The sequence below is a fragment of the Heterodontus francisci genome, chromosome 24 (genome assembly GCF_036365525.1).
Source record: "Heterodontus francisci isolate sHetFra1 chromosome 24, sHetFra1.hap1, whole genome shotgun sequence".
NCBI classification, from domain to species: domain Eukaryota; kingdom Metazoa; phylum Chordata; class Chondrichthyes; order Heterodontiformes; family Heterodontidae; genus Heterodontus; species Heterodontus francisci.
The window spans coordinates 57251865-57271950 of record NC_090394.1 but is presented as its reverse complement, the minus strand read 5'-3'; the positions used below and the strand labels follow the sequence as shown (position 1 = coordinate 57271950).

The following is a 20086-nucleotide window of genomic DNA, read 5'->3' as shown; positions in this document are numbered from 1 at the left end:
CATTCCCTCAAAAAGGATGTCAAAAAGATAAAGTTAAGGGCACTCTATCTGAATGCATGTAGTATTTGCAACAAGGTAGATGATTTGAAGGCACAAATAGAGGCAAATGGCTATGATTTAATTGCCATTACAGAGACATGGTTACAGGGTGACCAAGACTGAGAACTGAATATTCAAGGATATTCGTCATTTAGGAAGGATAGGCAAAAAGGAAAAGGAGGTTCAGTAGCATTCTTAATAAGGGACAAGTTCAGTACATTGGTGAGAGAGGATCTTAGCTTGAAGGATCAAGATGTAGAATCAATTTGGGTGGAGCTAAGGAAAAGCAAGGGGCAGCAAAAATTGGTGGGAGCTGTCTGTAGGCCACCAAACAGTAGTGGTAACATTGGGCATGGTATAAATCAGGAAATTAGAGGTACATGTAACATGGGCAATAAGGGTCAACTTCAATTTACAAAAAGACCAGGTCAACCTAATCAGCACTAATGCTGTGCAGGATGAATTGCTGGAGGGTGTACGAGATGGGTTTCCGGAGCAGTACATTGAAGAACCAACTAGGGATCGAGCTCTTTTAGATTTAGTATTATGTAAAGAAAAAGGATTAATTAATAACCTTGCTGTAAAGGAGCCTTTAGGAAATAGTGACCATAATATGATAATGTGAAATTCTAAGTTTGAATGTGATATTGTTCATTCTGAAACTAAGGTCTTAAATCTGAACAAAGAAAACTATGAAGGTATGAGGTGCAAATTGGCTATGATGGATTGGGAAAATACATTAAAATATTTAATGGCAGACAAGCAATGGCAAGTATTTAAAGAACTATTACATGGTCTACAACAAATATGCATTCCTCTAAGACACAAAAATCCAACAGGAAAGATGAATCAACCATGGCTAACAAAATAAGTTAAAGATTGCATTAGATCAAAGGAAGTGCCTTTAAAGGTTGCCAGAAAAAGTGGTAAGCCTGAGGGTTGGGAGCAATTTAGAATACACCAAAGGATGACCAAGAAACTAATAAAGAAAGGGAAAAGAGAATATGAATGCAAGCTAACGAGAAACATAAAGGCGGACTGTAGAAGCTTCTATAGGTATGTGAAAAGGAAAAGAATAGCAAGGACAAATGTGGGTCCATTACAGGTGGAGACAGGAGAATTTATGATGGCGAATAGGGAAATGACGGAGAAACTAAACAATTACTTTATGTCTGTCCTCACGGAGGAAGATACAGAAAATCTCCCAGAAATACTAGGGGATCAAGGGACATGTGAAAATGAGGAACTGAAAGAATTAATAAAAAGAGGTAGTAGTCAAAAAATTAACTGGATTGAAGGTCGTTAAATCCCATGGACCAGATGAGCTTCATCCCAGAGTGTTGAAGGAGGTGGCGAGAGAGATAGTGGATGCATTGGTAAATATCTTTCAAAATTCTATAGATTCTGGAAAGGTTCCTGCAGACTGGAAAGTAGCAAATGTAACCCCACTATTTAAGTTAGAAGGGAGAGAGAAAATGGGGAACTACAGACCTGTTAGACTGACATTGGTAGTAGGGAAATTGTTAGAATCTATTATAAAGGATAACTGGACACTTAGAAAATAATGATAGGATTGAGCAGGGTCAACATGGCTTTATGAAAGGGAAATTATGTTTGACAAACCTGTTGGGGTTTTTTTTGAGGATGTTACTTTTAGCATAGATAAAGGAGAACCAGTGGATATGGTGTATTTAGATTTTCAGAAGACTTTTGATAAGGTCCCACACAGGAGGTTAGTAAACAAAATTAGAGCACATAGGATTGGGCGTAATATACTGGCATGGATTGAGAATTGGTTAATGCACAGAAAACAGAGAGTAAGAATAAACGAGTCATTCTGAGGATGGCAGGATAGTGGGGACCGCAAGGATCAGTGCTGGGGCTACAGCTGTTCACAATCTATGTAAATAATTTGGATGTGGGGACCAATGTAATATTTCCAAATTTGCTGAAGACACAAAACTAGGTGGGAATGTAAGTTGTGAGGAGACTTCAAGGGGACTTGGACAGGCTAAGTGAATGGAGAGGAGCATGGCAGATGGAATATAATGTGAATAAGTGTGAAGTTATCCAGTTTGGTAGAAAAAAACAGAAAGACAGAGTATTTCTTAAATGGTGAGAGATTGGGAAGTGTTGATGTCCAAAGGGACATGGGTGTCCTTGTCCATGAGTCACTAAAAGCTAGCATGCAGATGGAGCAAGCAATTAAGAAGGCAAATTGTATGTTGGCCTTCATTGCAAGGGGCTTTGAGTACAGGAGTAAAGAAGTCTTGCTGCAATTGTATAGAGCCTTGGTAAGACCGCACCTTGAGTACCGTGTACAGTTTTGGTCTCCTCATCTAAGGAAGGATAGACTTGCCATAGAGGGAGTGCAATGAAGATTCACCAGAATAATCCCTGGGATGACGGGATTGTCATATGAGGAGAGATTGAGGAAACTGGGCCTGTGTTCTTCAGAGTTTTGAAGAATGAGAGGTGATCTCATTGAAACTTACAAAATCCTTACAGGATGTAGACAGAATGTTCCCCCTGGCTGGTAAGTCTTGAACGAGGGGACATAATCTCAGAATAAGGAGTAGACCATTTAAAACTGAGATGAGGAGGAATTTCTTCACTCAGAGGGTGGTGAATCCTTGGAATTCTTTACTCCAGAGGGCCATGCTCAATCATTGAGCATTTTCAAGACAAAAATTGATAGCTATCTAGATACTAATGACATCAAGGGATATGGGGATAGGGCGGGAAAGTGGCATTGAGGTATATGATCAGCCATGAACTAATTGAATGGCGGCCTACTCCTGCTCCTATGTTCCTATCCTGCAGCAGGACTTCCAGGTAAGAGTCTGAACCCCAGGGTAGCCTTCCCAGGTCTCCTTTCCATTCCTGTGGCTGCTGAAGCCACAGGAATCAATGTATAGTTCAGCCATTCTGACCCCTGCTGGTGGCCCTTTAACCAGAAATCCTTCCTTTGACCAATTCAGCACATCATTCCACCAATCCTCTCTGATTGGCTGGGAAGCCTGGAAGCCAGATGCTAATGCAATGGCTGAGTTACAGAGTCACAGAAAAGCTCACTTCAATTGCAAATAGGTTCCCAAACCGCTACCAGCCTCGCCGCTGCATAGGGTCAGTTTTGTTAATATTCCACCTTTATTATAGAGACTTGTGCTTGAAGAACAGGCACATGGCTGAGGTACCCAACGCATCTAGGACTACACTGAAAATTTATTGATCCTGCATTCTTAATGGAGAGGTACACACAACAGGAAGAGAGGGTCAGAGAATTGGTGCTAGTGTCGTAGTCCTTTCTGCAACACACCATCCCTTCAGGTCAGTTGGGAACTGGATATCAGTGAATTTAACCAGGCATTTCAGCAAAGAGTCAAAGCCTTCAAGGGAGGAAGGTGGGTGAAAGAGGAAAAGAGAAATTAACAGGAAAGGGAGGAACAATGTTTGAATTTCTGGAAGATTCAACTATTATTCTCCCTATCCAATTTTTAAAAACACTTCACCACTTGAAGAATTGAAGCTCTTCCTTTTTCTGACATTCAAATGTCAAGTTTCCTCCTTTTTAAGATTGGGCATTACATTTCAAATACTTTTATTAGTCTGTGTAATAGGATTATATCTTTATAGAACCATTTGAAAATTAATTATTTACTTGTATAATTTTAATACATAAGAATGTGTATGAATATTTTTTAATAATTTGGATATTTTTCTTTGGGTAAATCAAGTCATGAATCAAACAGCGGGGATGGTATGATTAGAGTGGGGTATGGGAAAAAGTCCCCACAAGTGAAGATTTTCATAATCCACACGTATGCATTACACTTCTTTTTGGTGTATTTATTTCCCCACATACGGCCAACTTTCTTGCTTTCTCTTCCGAAAATATGGTGGGATCTAGAACTATGGGGCACAGTTTCAGAATAAGGGGTCCCCCATTTAAGATCCAAATGAGGAGGAATTTCTTCACTCAGAGGGTCGTTAAACTTTCGAACTCTGTACCTCAGAGAACAGTGGAGACTGGGTCATTGAATATATTCAAGGCTGAGGCAGGCAGATTTTTGATCTACAAGTGAGTCCAGGGTTGGGGAGCCAGCAGGAAAGTGGAGTTGAGGCCATGATCAGATCAGCTATGATCTTATTGATTGCTGGAGCAGGCTCGAGGGGCCAAACTGCTTACTCCTGCTCCTATTTCTTATGTTCATCATCTAAGCAGGAATCTGATAGAATAGATCACCGCCATTGTAGAATGAGCTCAATTTTCACTCCATTGATTTTAATCAAATGAAAATTGGACAGGTTCTACAGTGCGTGAGCATCAGATGTACCAGATTACAGCCCAGGAAGCAATGATGAAAAATGATTCCACTGACCCTTATTCTGATACCTTGGTCAAGTGATCATTTTATCATGTTTGTCTGCATAAAACGGCCACTGTAATTTATTGCATGAAACACTTAAGTTTCTATGTGATGAGATGGTATATAAATGGATCATACACCAAGTTTTCATATCGTGGATGATCTGCGATCAGGTGCTCTCAGTGAGGAGCGGCACTTGCAGGGAGCACAGGTCAGGAATTACAACATGCCGCTTATGAATTTCTAGCCACAAAGGATCCAGGACCTACTGACCTGCACTTTTTGTGAGTTCCACTTCTAACTGGGAGTGCCTCATCATGAATCTCCCATTCCTTCCCTCCCTTGTTGCACCACATTTCTATGATTGACAGGCACCTTCCGATTCTTCATCCAACTGGACGTTATTCATGAATAAGCCTTGAGGGTGAGTGCCCGCTGATTATCTGAAAGTGGGGGTCATTGCTGACTATCGTGTGATGATGATTTGATTTGCCACCTTGTTCTGAGCCACATTCTGTTCCCACCCAATGTTCACACCTGCATATATCCAGCACAGGTCACTGGAAGTGAACAGGAGTGGGAACTCTAGCCAATTTCCCCATCTATGAGCAAGAGTGCTGAGGTAAATTGTGAATACCCTTACTGACACCTGTATATTCCCAGCCGAGATCAGGTAACTCAGCACAGGGAGAGGATTGTACCCATAAATTTCCAAACCTGCATGGTTCATGTACTTATGGAATAAATTCACTGAGCCACCCATCAAGGAAACACATATTCATTGTTTAACTGCATATAACATAGCTATCTTTTGAATCACAGTCAATTCCGACAGATTATTTTTGTAATTATGGCTAAATTGAGAAAAGCATTTTTAAAATTCCATCACAAAACTTGACCATTACTAACCCTTTGATAAACAAAGGTGGACTATCTGATGCCTTCAATAACAACTCTGCCAATGATCTGAAGAATGACAAAAGCTCCAGGTTTGCTTATAATCTGTTTGACATATTATTGTCTTTGAAGATGAGAAGTCCTGATTGAGTTGTCAGGCTGTAGGACCAAGGACAGAGTCAGAAAACATGTCCTGGCTGAATCATCATCTGCATTTAACTACTGTCAACCAGCATGTAGAAAATGATCAGCAACACTTGCAGCGATCTTCTATAGGAAATATTACACATTAATGGATTTAATAATGGTGCAGTCCTGCTTAATCTGTAGGGAGGGAAAAGGCGAGATGTTGGAGTCACTGATGTTCCTTAAAGAAAACACCAAAATGTTTTCAAATGTAAACAACAGATGAATTAACAATCCTTTAAAGGAAATAACCATTATTAAACAAACAATGCTGGACTAATAGTACCCAGATTAAAACAAGCATGTCTTTTAACACAAAACCAGCCTGAGATGACTGCATATAATTTATCAGTGAAATTGTTCAATGAAGAAAGAAATAAAGGCTTAGAATTGTTCAGAAACAAATATCTCTACCAATATGTTAAAATGCATGAGGAAGCTATTTCCAATAATAAGTAGAAAATTACTAATCCAACCTAATCATGCAATAAAAGAGGATAATTGCCACCGCAATTATGCAGTCTCCCTTACTAATTGGTAGAAGCAATAGATGCTTTTACCTTCCATTAGTTTAAGCACCAGGCTAACTAAACATTATTCTGCACAACAGCTAAAAGGCTGAGCGACGCAACTAAGGACTTGTTCATGTGTTCTTCCCTATTTATAGCAAACCTTTAAGTACACCCTATTTCAGAAGTCAATTACTTGCAGAATTGTTTCAGATTCTAAGTACAGATGCCTTTCAGTTTGCACACAGCGATGTAACTGTTAGAATTCTCTTCAGATGAAGCACATGTAATTATCCTAAACAAGACAATATGTCAGATGTTTTTTAGATTGTAAGATACATCAGTTAATAAATTAGCAATTTACTGCTGCAACAAACATGAAAGTCCAAAATACACAAGGTTCTTTTTAATGCCATACTCATACCTCAAATCAATCCGGTGGAAATGGTACTGTGGGGTATTGCATCTCTACTATTATCATGAGATGTAAATCACCAGTTTCTAAATCTTCTTGCAAATACTACAAATCTGGTTCAGATGTTAATGATAATTACTCCTGATGTTCAAAGGAAATTACTGATGCTGTCACTATCTGGCTGAACCCCTCAGTGAATTCAAGCCAAGAATACCTGCTTCTACTGACTGTCTCTCTAACTGCAATTCCCTCATCAAGAAGACAACTCTGTCCATACACGCTTACTTATTCATATGCACAGAACTCCCTTCCCAGTGGTTAACTTTTAAATTTTGACAGGACCATGCGTAAGTGTTTTAGAACATAGAACAGCACAGTACAGGCCCTTTGGCCCACGATGTTGTGCTGACCCTTTAACCTACTCTAAGATCAAACTAACTACCTACCCTTCATTCTACAATCATCCATGTACCTATCCAAGAGTCGCTTAAATGTCCCTAATGTATCTGCTTCTACTACCACCGCTGGCAGTGCATTCCACGCACCCACCACTCTCTGTGTAAAGAACCTACCTCTGACATCTCCCCTAAACCTTCCTCCAATCACCTTAAGATTATGCCCCCTGGTGATAGCCCTTTCCGCCCTGGGAAAAAGTCTCTGGCTATCCACTCTATCTATGCCTCTCATCATCTTGTACCCCTCTATCAAGTCACCTCTCATCCTTCTTCGCTCCAATGAGAAAAGCCCTAGCTCCCTCAATCTTTCTTCATAAGACATGCCCTCCAGTCCAGGCAGCATCCTGGTAAATCTCCTCTGCACCCTTTCTAAAGCTTCCACATCCTTCCTATAATGAGGCGACCAGAACTGAACACAATATTCCAAGTGTGGTCGAACCAGGGCCTTATAGAGCTGCAGCATAACCTCGCGGCTCTTAAACTCAATCCCCCTGTTAATGAAAGCCAACACACCATAAGCCTTCTTAACAACCCTATCAACTTGGGTGGCAACTTTGAGCGATCTATGGACATGGACCGCAAGATCCCTCTGTTCCTCCACACTACCAAGAATCCTGTCTTTAAGCCTGTATTCTGCATTCAAATTCGACCTTCCAAAATTAATCACTTCACACTTTTCCAGGTTGAACTCCATCTGCCACTTCTCAGCCCAGCTCTGCATCCTGTCAATGTCCCGTTGCAACCTACAACAGCCTTCCACACTATCCACAACTCCAGCAACCTTCGTGTCATCGGCAAACTTGCTAACCCAGCCTTCCACTTCCTCATCCAAGTCATTTATAAAAATCACAAAGAGCAGAGGTCCCAGAACAGATCCCTGCGGAACACCACTGGTCACCGTGCTCCATGCTGAATACTTTCCATCTACTACCACCCTCTGTCTTCTACTGGCCAGCCAATTTTGTATGCAGACAGCCAACTTTCCCTGTATCCTTGGTGGGGGGACCTTACACTGTAGTCTTTCCCCATTGAGCCCTTGCTGTGGCTGCCCCAAGCTTTAGTGCGTCCCTCAGCACGTAGTCCTGGACCTTGGAATCTGCCAGTCTGCAACATTCGGTCGGGGACAACTCTTTGCGCTGGAAGACCAGCAAGTTTCGGGCAGACCAAAGGGCGTCTTTCACCGAATTGATAGTCCTCCAGCAGCAGTTGATGTTTGTCTCGGTGTGCGTCCCTGGGAACAGCCCGTAGAGCACAGACTCCTGTGTTACAGAGCTGCTTGGGATGAACCTCGACAAAAACCACTGCATCTCTTTCCACACCTGCTTTGCAAAGACACATTCCAGGAGGAGGTGGGCGACCGTCTCTTCCCCACCACAGCCGCCGCGGGGGCATTGTGCAGAGGGGGCGAGACTTCGGGCGTACATGAAGGATCTGACGGAGAGGGCCCTTCTCACCACCAGCCAAGCTACATCTTGGTGCTTGTTTGAAAGTTCTGGTGATAAGGCATTCCGCCAAATGACTTTGGCGGTCTGCTCGGGGAACCATCCGACAGGATCCCCCGTCTCCTTTTCCCGTAGGGCCTTGAGGACATTCCGTGCAGACCACTGCCTGATGGACCGGTGGTCAAAGGTGTTTACCCGCAGAAACTGCTCCACGAAGGATAGGTGGTATGGCACGATCCAACTGCATGGAGCGTTCCGCGGCAATGTGACCAGGCCCATCCTTTGCAACACCGGGGATAGATAGAACCTCAGCACGTAGTGACACTTGGAGTTTGCGTACTGGAGATCTACACACAGCTTGATGCAGCCGCACACGAAGGTAGTCATCAGGATGAGGGCCACATTGGGTACATTTGTCCCGCCCTTGTCCAGAGATTTCAACATCGTGTCCCTCCGGACCCGGTCAATTTTAGATCCCCAGATGAAGCGGAAAATGGCTCGGGTGACCGCCACAGCGCAGGAGTGGGGTATGGGCCAGACCTGCGCCACGTCCAGCAACAACGTGAGCGCCTCACACCTGATGACCAGGTTCTTACCCACATTGGAGAGAGATCACTGCCCCCACATGCCCAACTTTTGTCGTACCTTGGCGACTCGCTCCTCCCAGGTTTTGGTGCACGCCCCGGCCCTTCCGAACCATATCCCCAGCACCTTCAGGTAATCTGACCTGACGGTAAAGGGGACAAAGGATCGGTCAGCCCAGTTCCCAAAGAACATGGCCTCGCTCTTGCCGTGGTTAACTTTGGCTCCCGATGCCAGTTCGAACTGGTCGCAGATGCTCATCAGTCTGCGCACGGACAGCGGATCCGAGCAGAAGACGGCAACGCCATCCATGTACAGGGAGGTTTTAACCTGAGTGCCTCCGCTGCCTGGGATTGTCACCCCTCTTATGCTCGCATCCTTCCTAATAGACTCAGCAAAGGGTTCAATACAGCAAACAAACAAGACCGGGGAGAGAGGACAGCCCTGTCTGACTCCAGATTTGATCGGAAAACCTTCCGATTCCCACCCATTGATTGAGACTGCGCTACTGATGTTTGTGTAAAGCAGTTTGACCCAATTGCAGATTCCCTCCCCAAACCCCATTTTGGAAAGCACGTCCATCATGTAGGTGTGCGATATCCTGTCAAAAGCCTTCTCCTGGTCCAGGCTGATGAGGCAGGTGTCCACCCTCCTGTCCCGTACATAGGCGATCGTATCCCTGAGTAGCGCGAGACTATCAGAGATCTTCCTGCTGGGTACAGTGCAGGTCTGATCGGGGTGAATCACCAACTCCAGAGCAGATTTGACTCGACTGGCTATGACTTTGGACAGAATCTTGTAGTCAACATTAAGCAGTGAGATGGGCCGCCAATTTCTGATTTCTGCCCTCTTCCCCTTCCGCTTGTAAACGAGGGTGATGATGCCTTTCCTCATGGATTCTGACATGCTGCCGGCCAGGAGCATACTCTCGTATACTTCCAGCAGGTCCGGGCCGACCCAGTCCCACAGGGCCGAGTACAACTCGACCAGTAAGCCGTCACTTCCAGGAGTTTTACTCGTCTCGAAGGATTCGACGGCCTTTGTCAGCTCGTCCAGAGTTAGCGGCTTGTCCAGTCTCTCCCTCCTGCTGTCATCTAAGACCTCTGTGATAGATGAAAGGAAGGACTGGGGGCTCTGCTGTCTGTGGGCTTCGCGTCATACAGCCCAGCATAAAAGGATTTGCTGATCCTTAGTATGTCGGACTGCGAAGACGTTACCGAGCCATCTTCTTCCTTCAGGCTGCTGATCACAGAGCTCTCTCTGTGTACCTTTTGGAAGAAGTAACGCGAGCACGTCTCATCCTGCTCGATGGAGCGGACTCTGGACCGGAAGATGATCTTGGAGGCCTCCTTGGCAAAGAACGAGGCCTGCTGGCTCTTCACCTCTTGGAGGTCCTCCTTGACCTCGACCCCCATTGACTGCAATCAGAGCAGATTTTGCATACTTTTCTGGAGTCGGGACATTTCCCTCTGTCTCTCTCTCGCCCTCTGAACACCTTTGAAGATTAAGAACCTCTTGATGTTCTCCTTAATCACTTCCCACCAGTGAACTGGAGACTCAAAGAGGGGTTTCACGGTCCTCCAACCTTTGTAATCCCTTTTGAGTTCCTCAACGTTCTCTGGGGTCAGCAGTGTAGCATTGAGCTTCCACGTCCCTCTGCCAAACCGCTGGTCATCCTGTAAGTGACAGTCGGCCAGTAAGAGGCAGTGGTCGGAGAAGAACACCGGCTTGATGTCGGTGGATCCGACCGTGACGGCCCGGGACACAAACAGGAAGTCAATCCTGGAATAGGCAGACCCGTCTGATCTTGACCATGTGTATCTGCGCTGCGCTCCGTCTGCAGGTTTGCTGAAGGCGTCGTGCAGTTTGGCATCTTTAACTGTTTCTATTAGGAATCTGGACGTAGCGTCCAGTTTGCTGGCGTCACTGCCAGATCGTCCAGCCGCATCGATGATGCAGTTGAAATCACCGCCTAGGATGACCGGCCAGGATGTTGCCAGCAACAGTGGGAGCTGCTGGAAGACGGTCAGCCGCTTGCTGCGTTGTACCGGGGCATACACGTTGATCAACCGGAGCGGAGCATTATTGTACATCACGTCTGCTACGAGGAGGCGACCGCCCACCACCTCCTTAACTTCGGAGATGGTGAAGTTACCTCCCCGCAGCAGAATACCCAGGCCGGAGGAACGGCAATCATTACCCCCCGATCAGATCGATGGCCCATGGGACCACCATCGCGACCACTGCCTGTAGGTGCTGAGGTGTGGTATTCCACACTCCTGCAGAAACAGTAGGTCAGCTTTGACCTTGGCGAGGTAATCCAAGGTTGAAAGACATTGCGTAGTAGATTTAATGCTACGCACATTAATGGAAGCAATTCTTACACCCATTTTTTAAAGTTAGTTGTTGCTTCCCATACCATTTGTCCTTGCTAGTCCCAGTCCTTCGGGATGTTCCTGCATACCCATCGTGTGCGCAAGCAGTTTCACGTTGGTTGGGCTCAGAAACCCGTCCTGGTTTTTCATGCAGTGTTTGTTCCTCTGGGGTGACATCGGGGGGTCTTGTAGGCAGAGAGGATTGGGTTGTCCTCAGCTGCTTCCATCTGTTCCTCCTCGAAAACATCACTGCTCCCGGCTTCCCAGAGCCGAGGTGCGCCAAACGTGTCTTTGCTCCCAGTATACCGGAGCTGAGACGCGTTGGCCACGTCATTACGTGTGGCGCTTTGGGGTTGGGGCTCGCCGGGCCCATCACAGCTTCCCGTGCCCGGGGGCTGGGATGCTTTATCTTCCATCTCCTTGGAGTTCTGCCACCTCTTTTGAAGGGGCTGTTGTTCCAGCATTCCCCCGTCCAATGAAGAGGAGTTGTTGCAGTCTGATTCAGAAGATAGCCTCCTCTTGCCACTGGTTTGGGTGGTGGCCTGTTCCGCTTTGGGATGTTTTTTCTTTGTGGTTTTCCTCTGGACCACTTGCCACTGACCTGTTTGTCCATCTGCTGCCTCCTCCTCCATTGATTCTGTCTGTGGAGGAGGGGTTTCCAAGCACAGGGTAGGTGCTGGGTCGCTGGTTTCAGCTGCCTCCCCTTCCTTCTCCTTCTCAGGTTGAAGTTCCTCACTGCGGAGAATGTTGCTGGTCTCCTTTCGAACACCGGACGCCTTCGTCGAACCTTCTCCCAGCCTTTCCTTGGACCTTGCCGCCTGAGCATAACTGAGGCAGCGTTTGGGGCAGGTTTTGTAGAGATGGCCTGCCGCACCACACAAGTTGCGACACTTAGTCTGCTTACAGTCCTTGGTCTGATAGCCTTCCTCCTTGCAGTCCTTGCAAACAACCGTGCTGCAGTTGGCTGCCACGTGACCAGATTTGCCACAGGTGCGGCAAACTCTGGGCTGCCCAGCGTAGACCAAGAAGCCTCGACTTCCCCCGATAGCGAAGCTGGAGGGAGGGTGGAAGATGGCTCCACTGGGATCGACCTTCAAGGTCACCTTGACCTGCCGCTTGCTGGTCCAAATCCCAAAGGGGTCCTTGACATCAGTGCTGCTGCCGGCCACCTCGACATACCTGGCGAGAAAGGTGAGTACATCCACCACCGGAACATGGGCGTTGTAGAGGTGAATCGTCACCACCCGGTCCCGTTGTGACTGAAGCGTGAAGAGCGACTCCGCTGTGAGGATCGACAGTGGCGCCCGGTCCCCTTTCTCCTTCAACGCCTTCAGGAACTTGATGCATCCCGCCACGTTCCGGAACGTCACGTCGAAGTATCCACTGCTGGGGAAATCCTGCAGGCAGAAGACGTCCGTCGCTTGAAATCCGCAGCAATCGAAGAGAATTTTCTTGATGAAGAAGGTGCGATCAACCGGTGCATCTCCTTCCTTGTCCTTCACAACCATCCGAACGGTGTTGCGCACTCCCTGGCCCGAAGCTCGAAGATTGGTTATAGCCATTTTACTCAAAGCTTCCCCAGGATCAAAAGACAATGATCATGGTCTCTTCTCAACCAAGTAAGCACTGATAAGAACAGATACTACACTTGATCTTAGCCAAAAGGCTGAGAAACGATCAAATCAATACAAGCATTTTTTTTAATTTCCAAAATATACTTTATTCATAAAAATCTGTAAAAAATACATTCCCAAACAGTTTAAAACAGCATCAAGTCAAAAAATACAGACAGTGCAAAGGTGATCAGTTTCATTCTATACAATCATGAGTTGCCTCACAACCCTTCCATTTCATTGTCATGCCATATACATTTTTACATTTACAGCACACAAAACTTTCCCGATACAGTTCGAGGGGTTTCCCATGGATCCAACCCCTCAGTTCAGCTTGGTGGGGGGACCTTACACTGTGGACTTTCCCCATTGAGCCTTTGCTGCGGCTGCCCCAAGCTTTAGTGCATCCCTCAGCACGTAGTCCTGGACCTTGGAATGTGCCAGTCTGCAACATTCGGTTGTGGACAACTCTTTGCGCTGGAAGACCAGCAAGTTTCGGGCAGACCAAAGGGCGTCTTTCACCGAATTGATAGTCCTCCAGCAGCAGTTGATGTTTGTCTCGGTGTGCGTCCCTGGGAACAGCCCGTAGAGCACAGACTCCTGTGTTACAGAGCTGCTTGGGATGAACCTCGACAAAAACCACCGCATCTCTTTCCACACCTGCTTTGCAAAGACACATTCCAGGAGGAGGTGGGCGACCGTCTCTTCCCCACCACAGTCACCGCGGGGGCACTGTGCTGAGGGGGCGAGACTTCGGGTGTGCATGAAGGATCTGACGGGGAGGGCCCTTCTCACCACCAGCCAAGCTACGTCTTGGTGCTTGTTTGAAAGTTCTGGTGATGAGGCATTCCGCCAAATGACTTTGACAGTCCGCTCGGGGAACCATCCGACAGGATCCCCTGTCTCCTTTTCCCGTATGCCTTGAGGACATTCCGTGCAGACCACTGCCTGATGGACCGGTGGTCAAAGGTGTTTTCCCGCAGAAACTGCTCCACGAAGGATGGGTGGTACGGCACGGCCCAACTGCATGGAGCGTTCCACGGCAATGTGACCAAGCCCATCCTTCGCAACACCGGGGACAGATAGAACCTCAGCACGTAGTGACACTTGGAGTTTGCATACTGGAGGTCTACACACAGCTTGATGCATACAAGCTTTTTTTTTATTTCCAAAATATACTTTATTCATAAAAATCTGTAAAAATTACATTCCCAAACAGTTTAAAACAGCATCAAGTCAAAGAATACAGACAGTGCAAAGGTGATCAGTTACCTTCTATACAATCATGAGTTGCCTCACAACCCTTCCATTTCATTGTCATGCCATATACATTTTTACATTTACAGCACACAAAATTTCTCCGATACATTTCGAGGGGTTTCCCATGGATCCAGCCCCTCAGTTCAGCTTGGTGGGTGGACCTTATACTGTGGTCTTTCCCCATTGAGCCTTTGCTGCGGCTGCCCCAAGCTTTAGTGCGTCCCTCAGCACGTAGTCCTGGACCTTGGAATGTGCCAGTCTGCAACATTCGGTGGTGGACAACTCTTTGCGCTGGAAGACCAGCAAGTTTCGGGCAGACCAAAGGGCGTCTTTCACCGAATTGATGGTCCTCCAGCAGCAGTTGATGTTTGTCTCAGTGTGCGTCCCTGGGAACAGCCCGTAGAGCCCAGACTTCTATGTTACAGAGCTGCTTGGGATGAACCTCAACAAAAACCAAGCATTGCTAACCAGAGCAGTACAAGACTACCTCTGCTAGCAGAAGGGCTCACAATACATCTTTCCAGAGTCAGTTAGGGTCACTTCACAGTGACTATTACATTTAATCTACAGCACGAGAAGAGGCCATTTAACCCAACTGTCTATTCTGAGCTTCCTCCCATTTTACTTCAACTTAGCTTACAGGACTATATCTCCAACACAGAAGTCCTTGAAGCGGCCAACACCCCCAGCTTACACACACTACTGAGTCAGCGGCGCTTGAGATGGCTTGGCCATGTGAGCCGCATGGAAGATGGCAGGATCCCCAAAGACACATTGTACAGCGAGCTCGCCACTGGTATCAGACCCACCGGCCGTCCATGTCTCCGTTATAAAGACGTCTGCAAACGCGACATGAAATCGTGTGACATTGATCACAAGTCGTGGGAGTCAGTTGCCAGCATTCGCCAGAGCTGGCGGGCAGCCATAAAGACAGGGCTAAATTGTGGCGAGTCGAAGAGACTTAGTAGTTGGCAGGAAAAAAGACAGAGGCGCAAGGGGAGAGCCAACTGTGCAACAGCCCCAACAAACAAATTTCTCTGCAGCACCTGTGGAAGAGCCTGTCACTCCAGAATTGGCCTTTATAGCCACTCCAGGCGCTGCTTCACAAACCACTGACCACCTCCAGGCGCGTATCCATTGTCTCTCGAGATAAGGAGGCCCAAAAGAAAGCTTACCAGCATATCCTTCCATTACTTTCCCCCTCATATATTTACCTAGCTTCCTGTGGTATAAGGTCTGAAAGGGTTAATCTTGAGACAGTATAAAGAATACCTCCTACCATGATGATGTAAGAGATCACATATGAGAGATCTGAAGATTGACGCAGCGTGGCTTTGGAGGAGTCACACAGACTAGTGTGAAGATGTATGTAGTTATAACGTAATAAAGGTTAATGTTCTAATTATTCCAAACTAAAGAATCTCTGTAAGATAGACTAAGGTGGCAGCGTACCAAACAAACATACAATAGTTCCCATTAATGCATCTATGCTATTCACCTCAACCAATCCATGTGGTAGCGAGTTCCACATTCTAACCACTCTCTGGGTAAAAAGATTTTTCCTGAATGCCTTATTGGATGTATTAGTGACTATCTTATATTTATGATCCCTAGTTTCAGAATCTCCCACAAGTGGGATCAACTATACATCTACCCTATCAAACCCCGTCATAATTTTAAAGACCTCGATTACAATTTTCCATCTGCAACTTGATGTGGTCAATAAACGATATCCAGCTTCAAGTGGGCTCCCAGTTTACTGATGAAAATTCATACTTTACCATTTGTTTTACTGCTATTATTCATACATTATGTACGTGCTGCTATTATGGGTGCTTTCGATGATATCATTGGGGGCAATTTATATCTTCCCTGCTTGAAGAGTAAATTGGCAGAAAGGTCACCCACCCGAGACCAGTGGAACTGAAAATCAGATGAGTTTGAAAACAGGTAGGTGATCTGCTTCTCCAGTTTACCACTCAAGTGGGCAAGCTGACAATTACCCCATTACCTCTATGGTTGAAGTCCCAAAATCCTGGAAATTGGGCTAGAAATTAACATGTAGAAAATACATTTGACTCTGTTGCTGAACCAGATAGGTTTATTATCCTAACAACCAAAAATAGTGTGTTGTAAAAGAGGCCAAGATGGTTAATGAGTGTGCAGTACTTTGTTATTTGTGGAGATTATCGTGATACAAGAAAGCATTCCCTTATTTTGTACAGGATTATTCAATCAGATGATTAACATGCATGGTCATGTCATAGCAAAGAGGCTTGATGTGATGTGATGCAGGATGGATATTGGATTCAAGAATGTCATTTATTTAAAGTTGAGGAGGAGTTATGACAACTGTGACAAAGGTAGATTGTATTGAACAGATGAGAGCACATCATTTAACACGTGATCTCATGGCCCTTGCTGCAGTCACTGCTCTCCATGCTATTTTGCCTCCAAAGCAACCAAGGCCACATCCCCAGAAATGTCCATGACCAGGCTTTTTTGGATGACTGAGTTCTTCTGGGCACAGCAGGTTACAAAGATTTGGGAGATTGAGCATACTGCAGAGCCCGTCCAGGACAATCAAAACAGCAAAAGCACCTTAAGATCCTGATGGTCTTTTTAGTGACTACTTTGATAAAGGCACGTTGCCTCATTGTAGTGCTCCTGAGCTGTTGTACATGGTACTCTTACAGAGCATCACAGCAAGGCAGTCACAAGCCATCTATTCACATGATGATCTTTCATGAAGAGTTCAGGGAGGGTTGGATTCCTAAAGCCAATGCTTCAAGACACCATCTGGCAAATCTTGTGTTAATATGGAAGATTCTTTGCACATTGTCTCATATAATCAGGACCCTTTCTGTTCGCTAAGTTAAGGAGTTGGTGATAGTAGCTCGCAAAACAACAGGAGTGCCACTATTGCAATTGCACTTCAGGAAAGCTAGCAACCTGATAGAACTGGATGCTGCCGCCTTGCCATGATGCCAAACCAAATGAATTGCCCAGCTTTCCTAAAACTTGTGGAAGTCACTTGATAAATATATGCCCAGATGGCATCCTGACTGATACTGCAGAGATCCCCCATGGCTGCTTCAAATAACTTAGAAGTATAAAAGTTGTCCACAGCTGTCACCATCACAACCACAGATGTCCATGGCTGCAGGTCGTCATGCAACAGCTGGCACAGATCCCCTGGTGTCTCTTTGATAAAAGCTCCTCACAAAAGGTTTTCATAGGATCTGTGTGATCTGTAAATGCTTTGCAGGGGTACTATCTTGAGAACATATCACCATCATATGCCTCCTCACTGGCCTTTTCTCTACCCACTTCAGCTGCTCCTGCTCCTCCTCTGTTAGACTGGCAAACAAAGGAATGTCCTTTGGGAATTGCACAGCTTTTCCTCAGAATCTATACTGTCTCGGTGAAAAGCCAAAACAAAATGCTCCAAAACCTCTTTCCCAGGTGCAGTAATCTGTAGGCATAGTTTGTTTACTCTTCAGGCTCCTTAGTTCTTCACTTTCACCAGTCTCAGCCGTTACTGGCAAAGGATAGTACTTACTTATCTCGTTTGAAGTTACCCTGGTCCATTGTGAGCATAGCCTCTGGGATTTCAGCCTGCCAATGGTGTTGGTAAGCTCCATGGAGACTTGGTAAAGAGATTGCAGGAAAGCCAAAAGAAGCACTGGGTACTCGAGTGCATCATTTTGGAATGGAACACTGGTGGAAATGGCTATTACCCCTATTTACAGGCCTGAAGAATCAGGTTACACTAATTCTGTGCCAGAGTAAAACCAAAAACAAGTACATTCGAGCCTTTGTATTTATTGCGAGTCAGCAGTAGCTTTAGTAGCTTTCCCTCAAGAGCAGTTGATTTTCCCCTTCCCCAGAGTACTACAGTATTCCCTGCAAATTGCACAAATGGGAAGGCAAAAAACTCACAGCAGCAATTTATGTTAAAAGAACATTTTAATGGTAATTCTAGATTGCTCTTAAGGGGACAAGGCTCTATTAAAATCCAAAAGAAAACTCAGGAGAAAATAGATGTATTCAAATGGTTTAATGCAGACAAAAGCATTTAATTTTCTAATAAGAGAGCATTTACAAGTCATTAGATTAGAGTTTTCCCATAAATTATACCTTTCCTGGTCAATTTTTCATTTTATGTGTTTGATGTTCCTTTATACTGATATCATGTACACAAGGATATCGATAAGAACACAATGAGTAAAAGTAGGGAACCAATGGAACTGTCCATACATCTTGATCCATGATATATTGATACAAGAAAACCACCAAGGAATTAGCAGGAAAATATGTGCACCACGTAGGGAAAGTTAGCTGTGTAAATTTAACCAAAATTTACTTTTGAAACTACTGATATAAACTTACCAGATTTACATCATCGTCGATCAGAATTCACTTTCCTAGTTCTATGCCTCTTCTTTCCTTGCTCAGCACTTGCCTCTTTCCGCCCACCCCTCCCCCCACCAACCAAAACAGGAATGTGAGACCCGAGTCTGACTCAGGAGCAGTAACATAATTCATTTGGACTGGGGACGGGTAGTGAGGCTCCCAAGATTCGCAAAGACTGGAGAATCTCAGTTGCTGTTTCATGAGCTTACAGCCTGTCTGTACGATTGTCAGGTTTTGACAGCAGCCATTTTGGAAATCAGAATTGGACAATAAAATAATAGAGTATGCCATTTAATTTTCTGTAGCGGCTAAAGGAACTACATTTCTAACCAAGAGGAATCTCTATAGATTTGAGAATATTCTCAAGTATTAAGATAATATTTTTAAAGTATATCTCAGAAAGCCGTCACCAAAGACTAAGCAATCATGCATAATTCATTGAGTTCCACTGCTCTACACAAGCCTGTCAAATTGTACAACTTACCAAAATTGTTCCTTGAGCTTGTGGGCTGCATGTTTTCATGTTGCACGTGAATTGCAACCTTCCCATCTCTTTCCACATGATTGGTGGAACCATGACCCTGTTGTTTCAGAACATCAGTCAGAGCCCTGGAAACAGAGAAAGTTTCTAAGAAATTATAGAGACCCTTCATTTCCCACGCTGGTCTGTGAATAAAGTATCTCCAGCTGCACATTATTAGTTTCTGTGACACTAATATTGTTGCCGTGCAAAACAAATTGACATCAGTAAAATCCAAGTCTCAGCCAACTGACTAAATGAGTTATCTTCCTGAAAAATGATATTACACAGGTATATACAATATCTGACCTATGACAAAATATATTTCATTAATGATGATGTCTGTGTACTGCAACTCTTCACAATCTTTCCATTGTCTTAAAAAAAAAGATTAAATAGAAAGATAAATGGGCAGGAAAGCTGTGGGGATGACATCCTGACACAAATGCAAGGATTGATCGGCCTGGGACTTCTGCTCTTAACCCTCCCAGAGGGGATAAAGGGAGGCCAGCCTATGTAGAAATTGCTGTGTGTCCTTGTCCCCTGACCATGGAGAGCAGTAATTGTGATGGAGACTTCTGCTGTGGTTGGGGTTGGGGGTTGGGAAGAGGAGCAGTGCAGGGTTGGTGCTAAGTCCTTACCTCCTGTCCCCTACAAAAAGTGATTGTACTGATGCCTCACTTTTAAAAAAGGGGCCATGAAATGAAATATATACTCGCAGTTCTTCAGGGATTCAGCCCACACCTTAAGACCTGATGTCTAGGTGTGCCCCAGTGCACATCGAAGTCCTGGCCTACTTGTTCGGCTGTGCTACATTACAACAGTGATTACATTTCAAAAAGTACCTCATTGGCCATAAAGTGCTTTGAGACATCCAGTGGTCGTGAGAAGCGCTATAAAAATGCAAGACTTTCTTGCTTTTGCTACATTTATAGTGGAAGTGGACTGGAAAACCCACAGAAATTCACGCCCGCTTACAGCGGGCATAATGGTACAAACACAATTTT

At 45.2% G+C, this 20086-nt stretch overlaps 1 protein-coding gene and 1 pseudogene across 1 annotated transcript in view; both read right to left on the bottom strand.

The window, feature by feature from the left end:
• shisa9a (shisa family member 9a) overlaps window positions 1-20086 on the bottom strand; it is a 298455-nt gene that overhangs the window by 263820 nt on the left and 14549 nt on the right. The window contains exon 2 of the mRNA XM_068056856.1: window positions 19044-19168. Within this exon, the coding sequence (XP_067912957.1) occupies window positions 19044-19168 (125 nt within the window). The remainder of the gene's footprint in view (window positions 1-19043; window positions 19169-20086) is intronic.
• Window positions 12840-12948, bottom strand: LOC137383719 (U2 spliceosomal RNA; annotated as a pseudogene).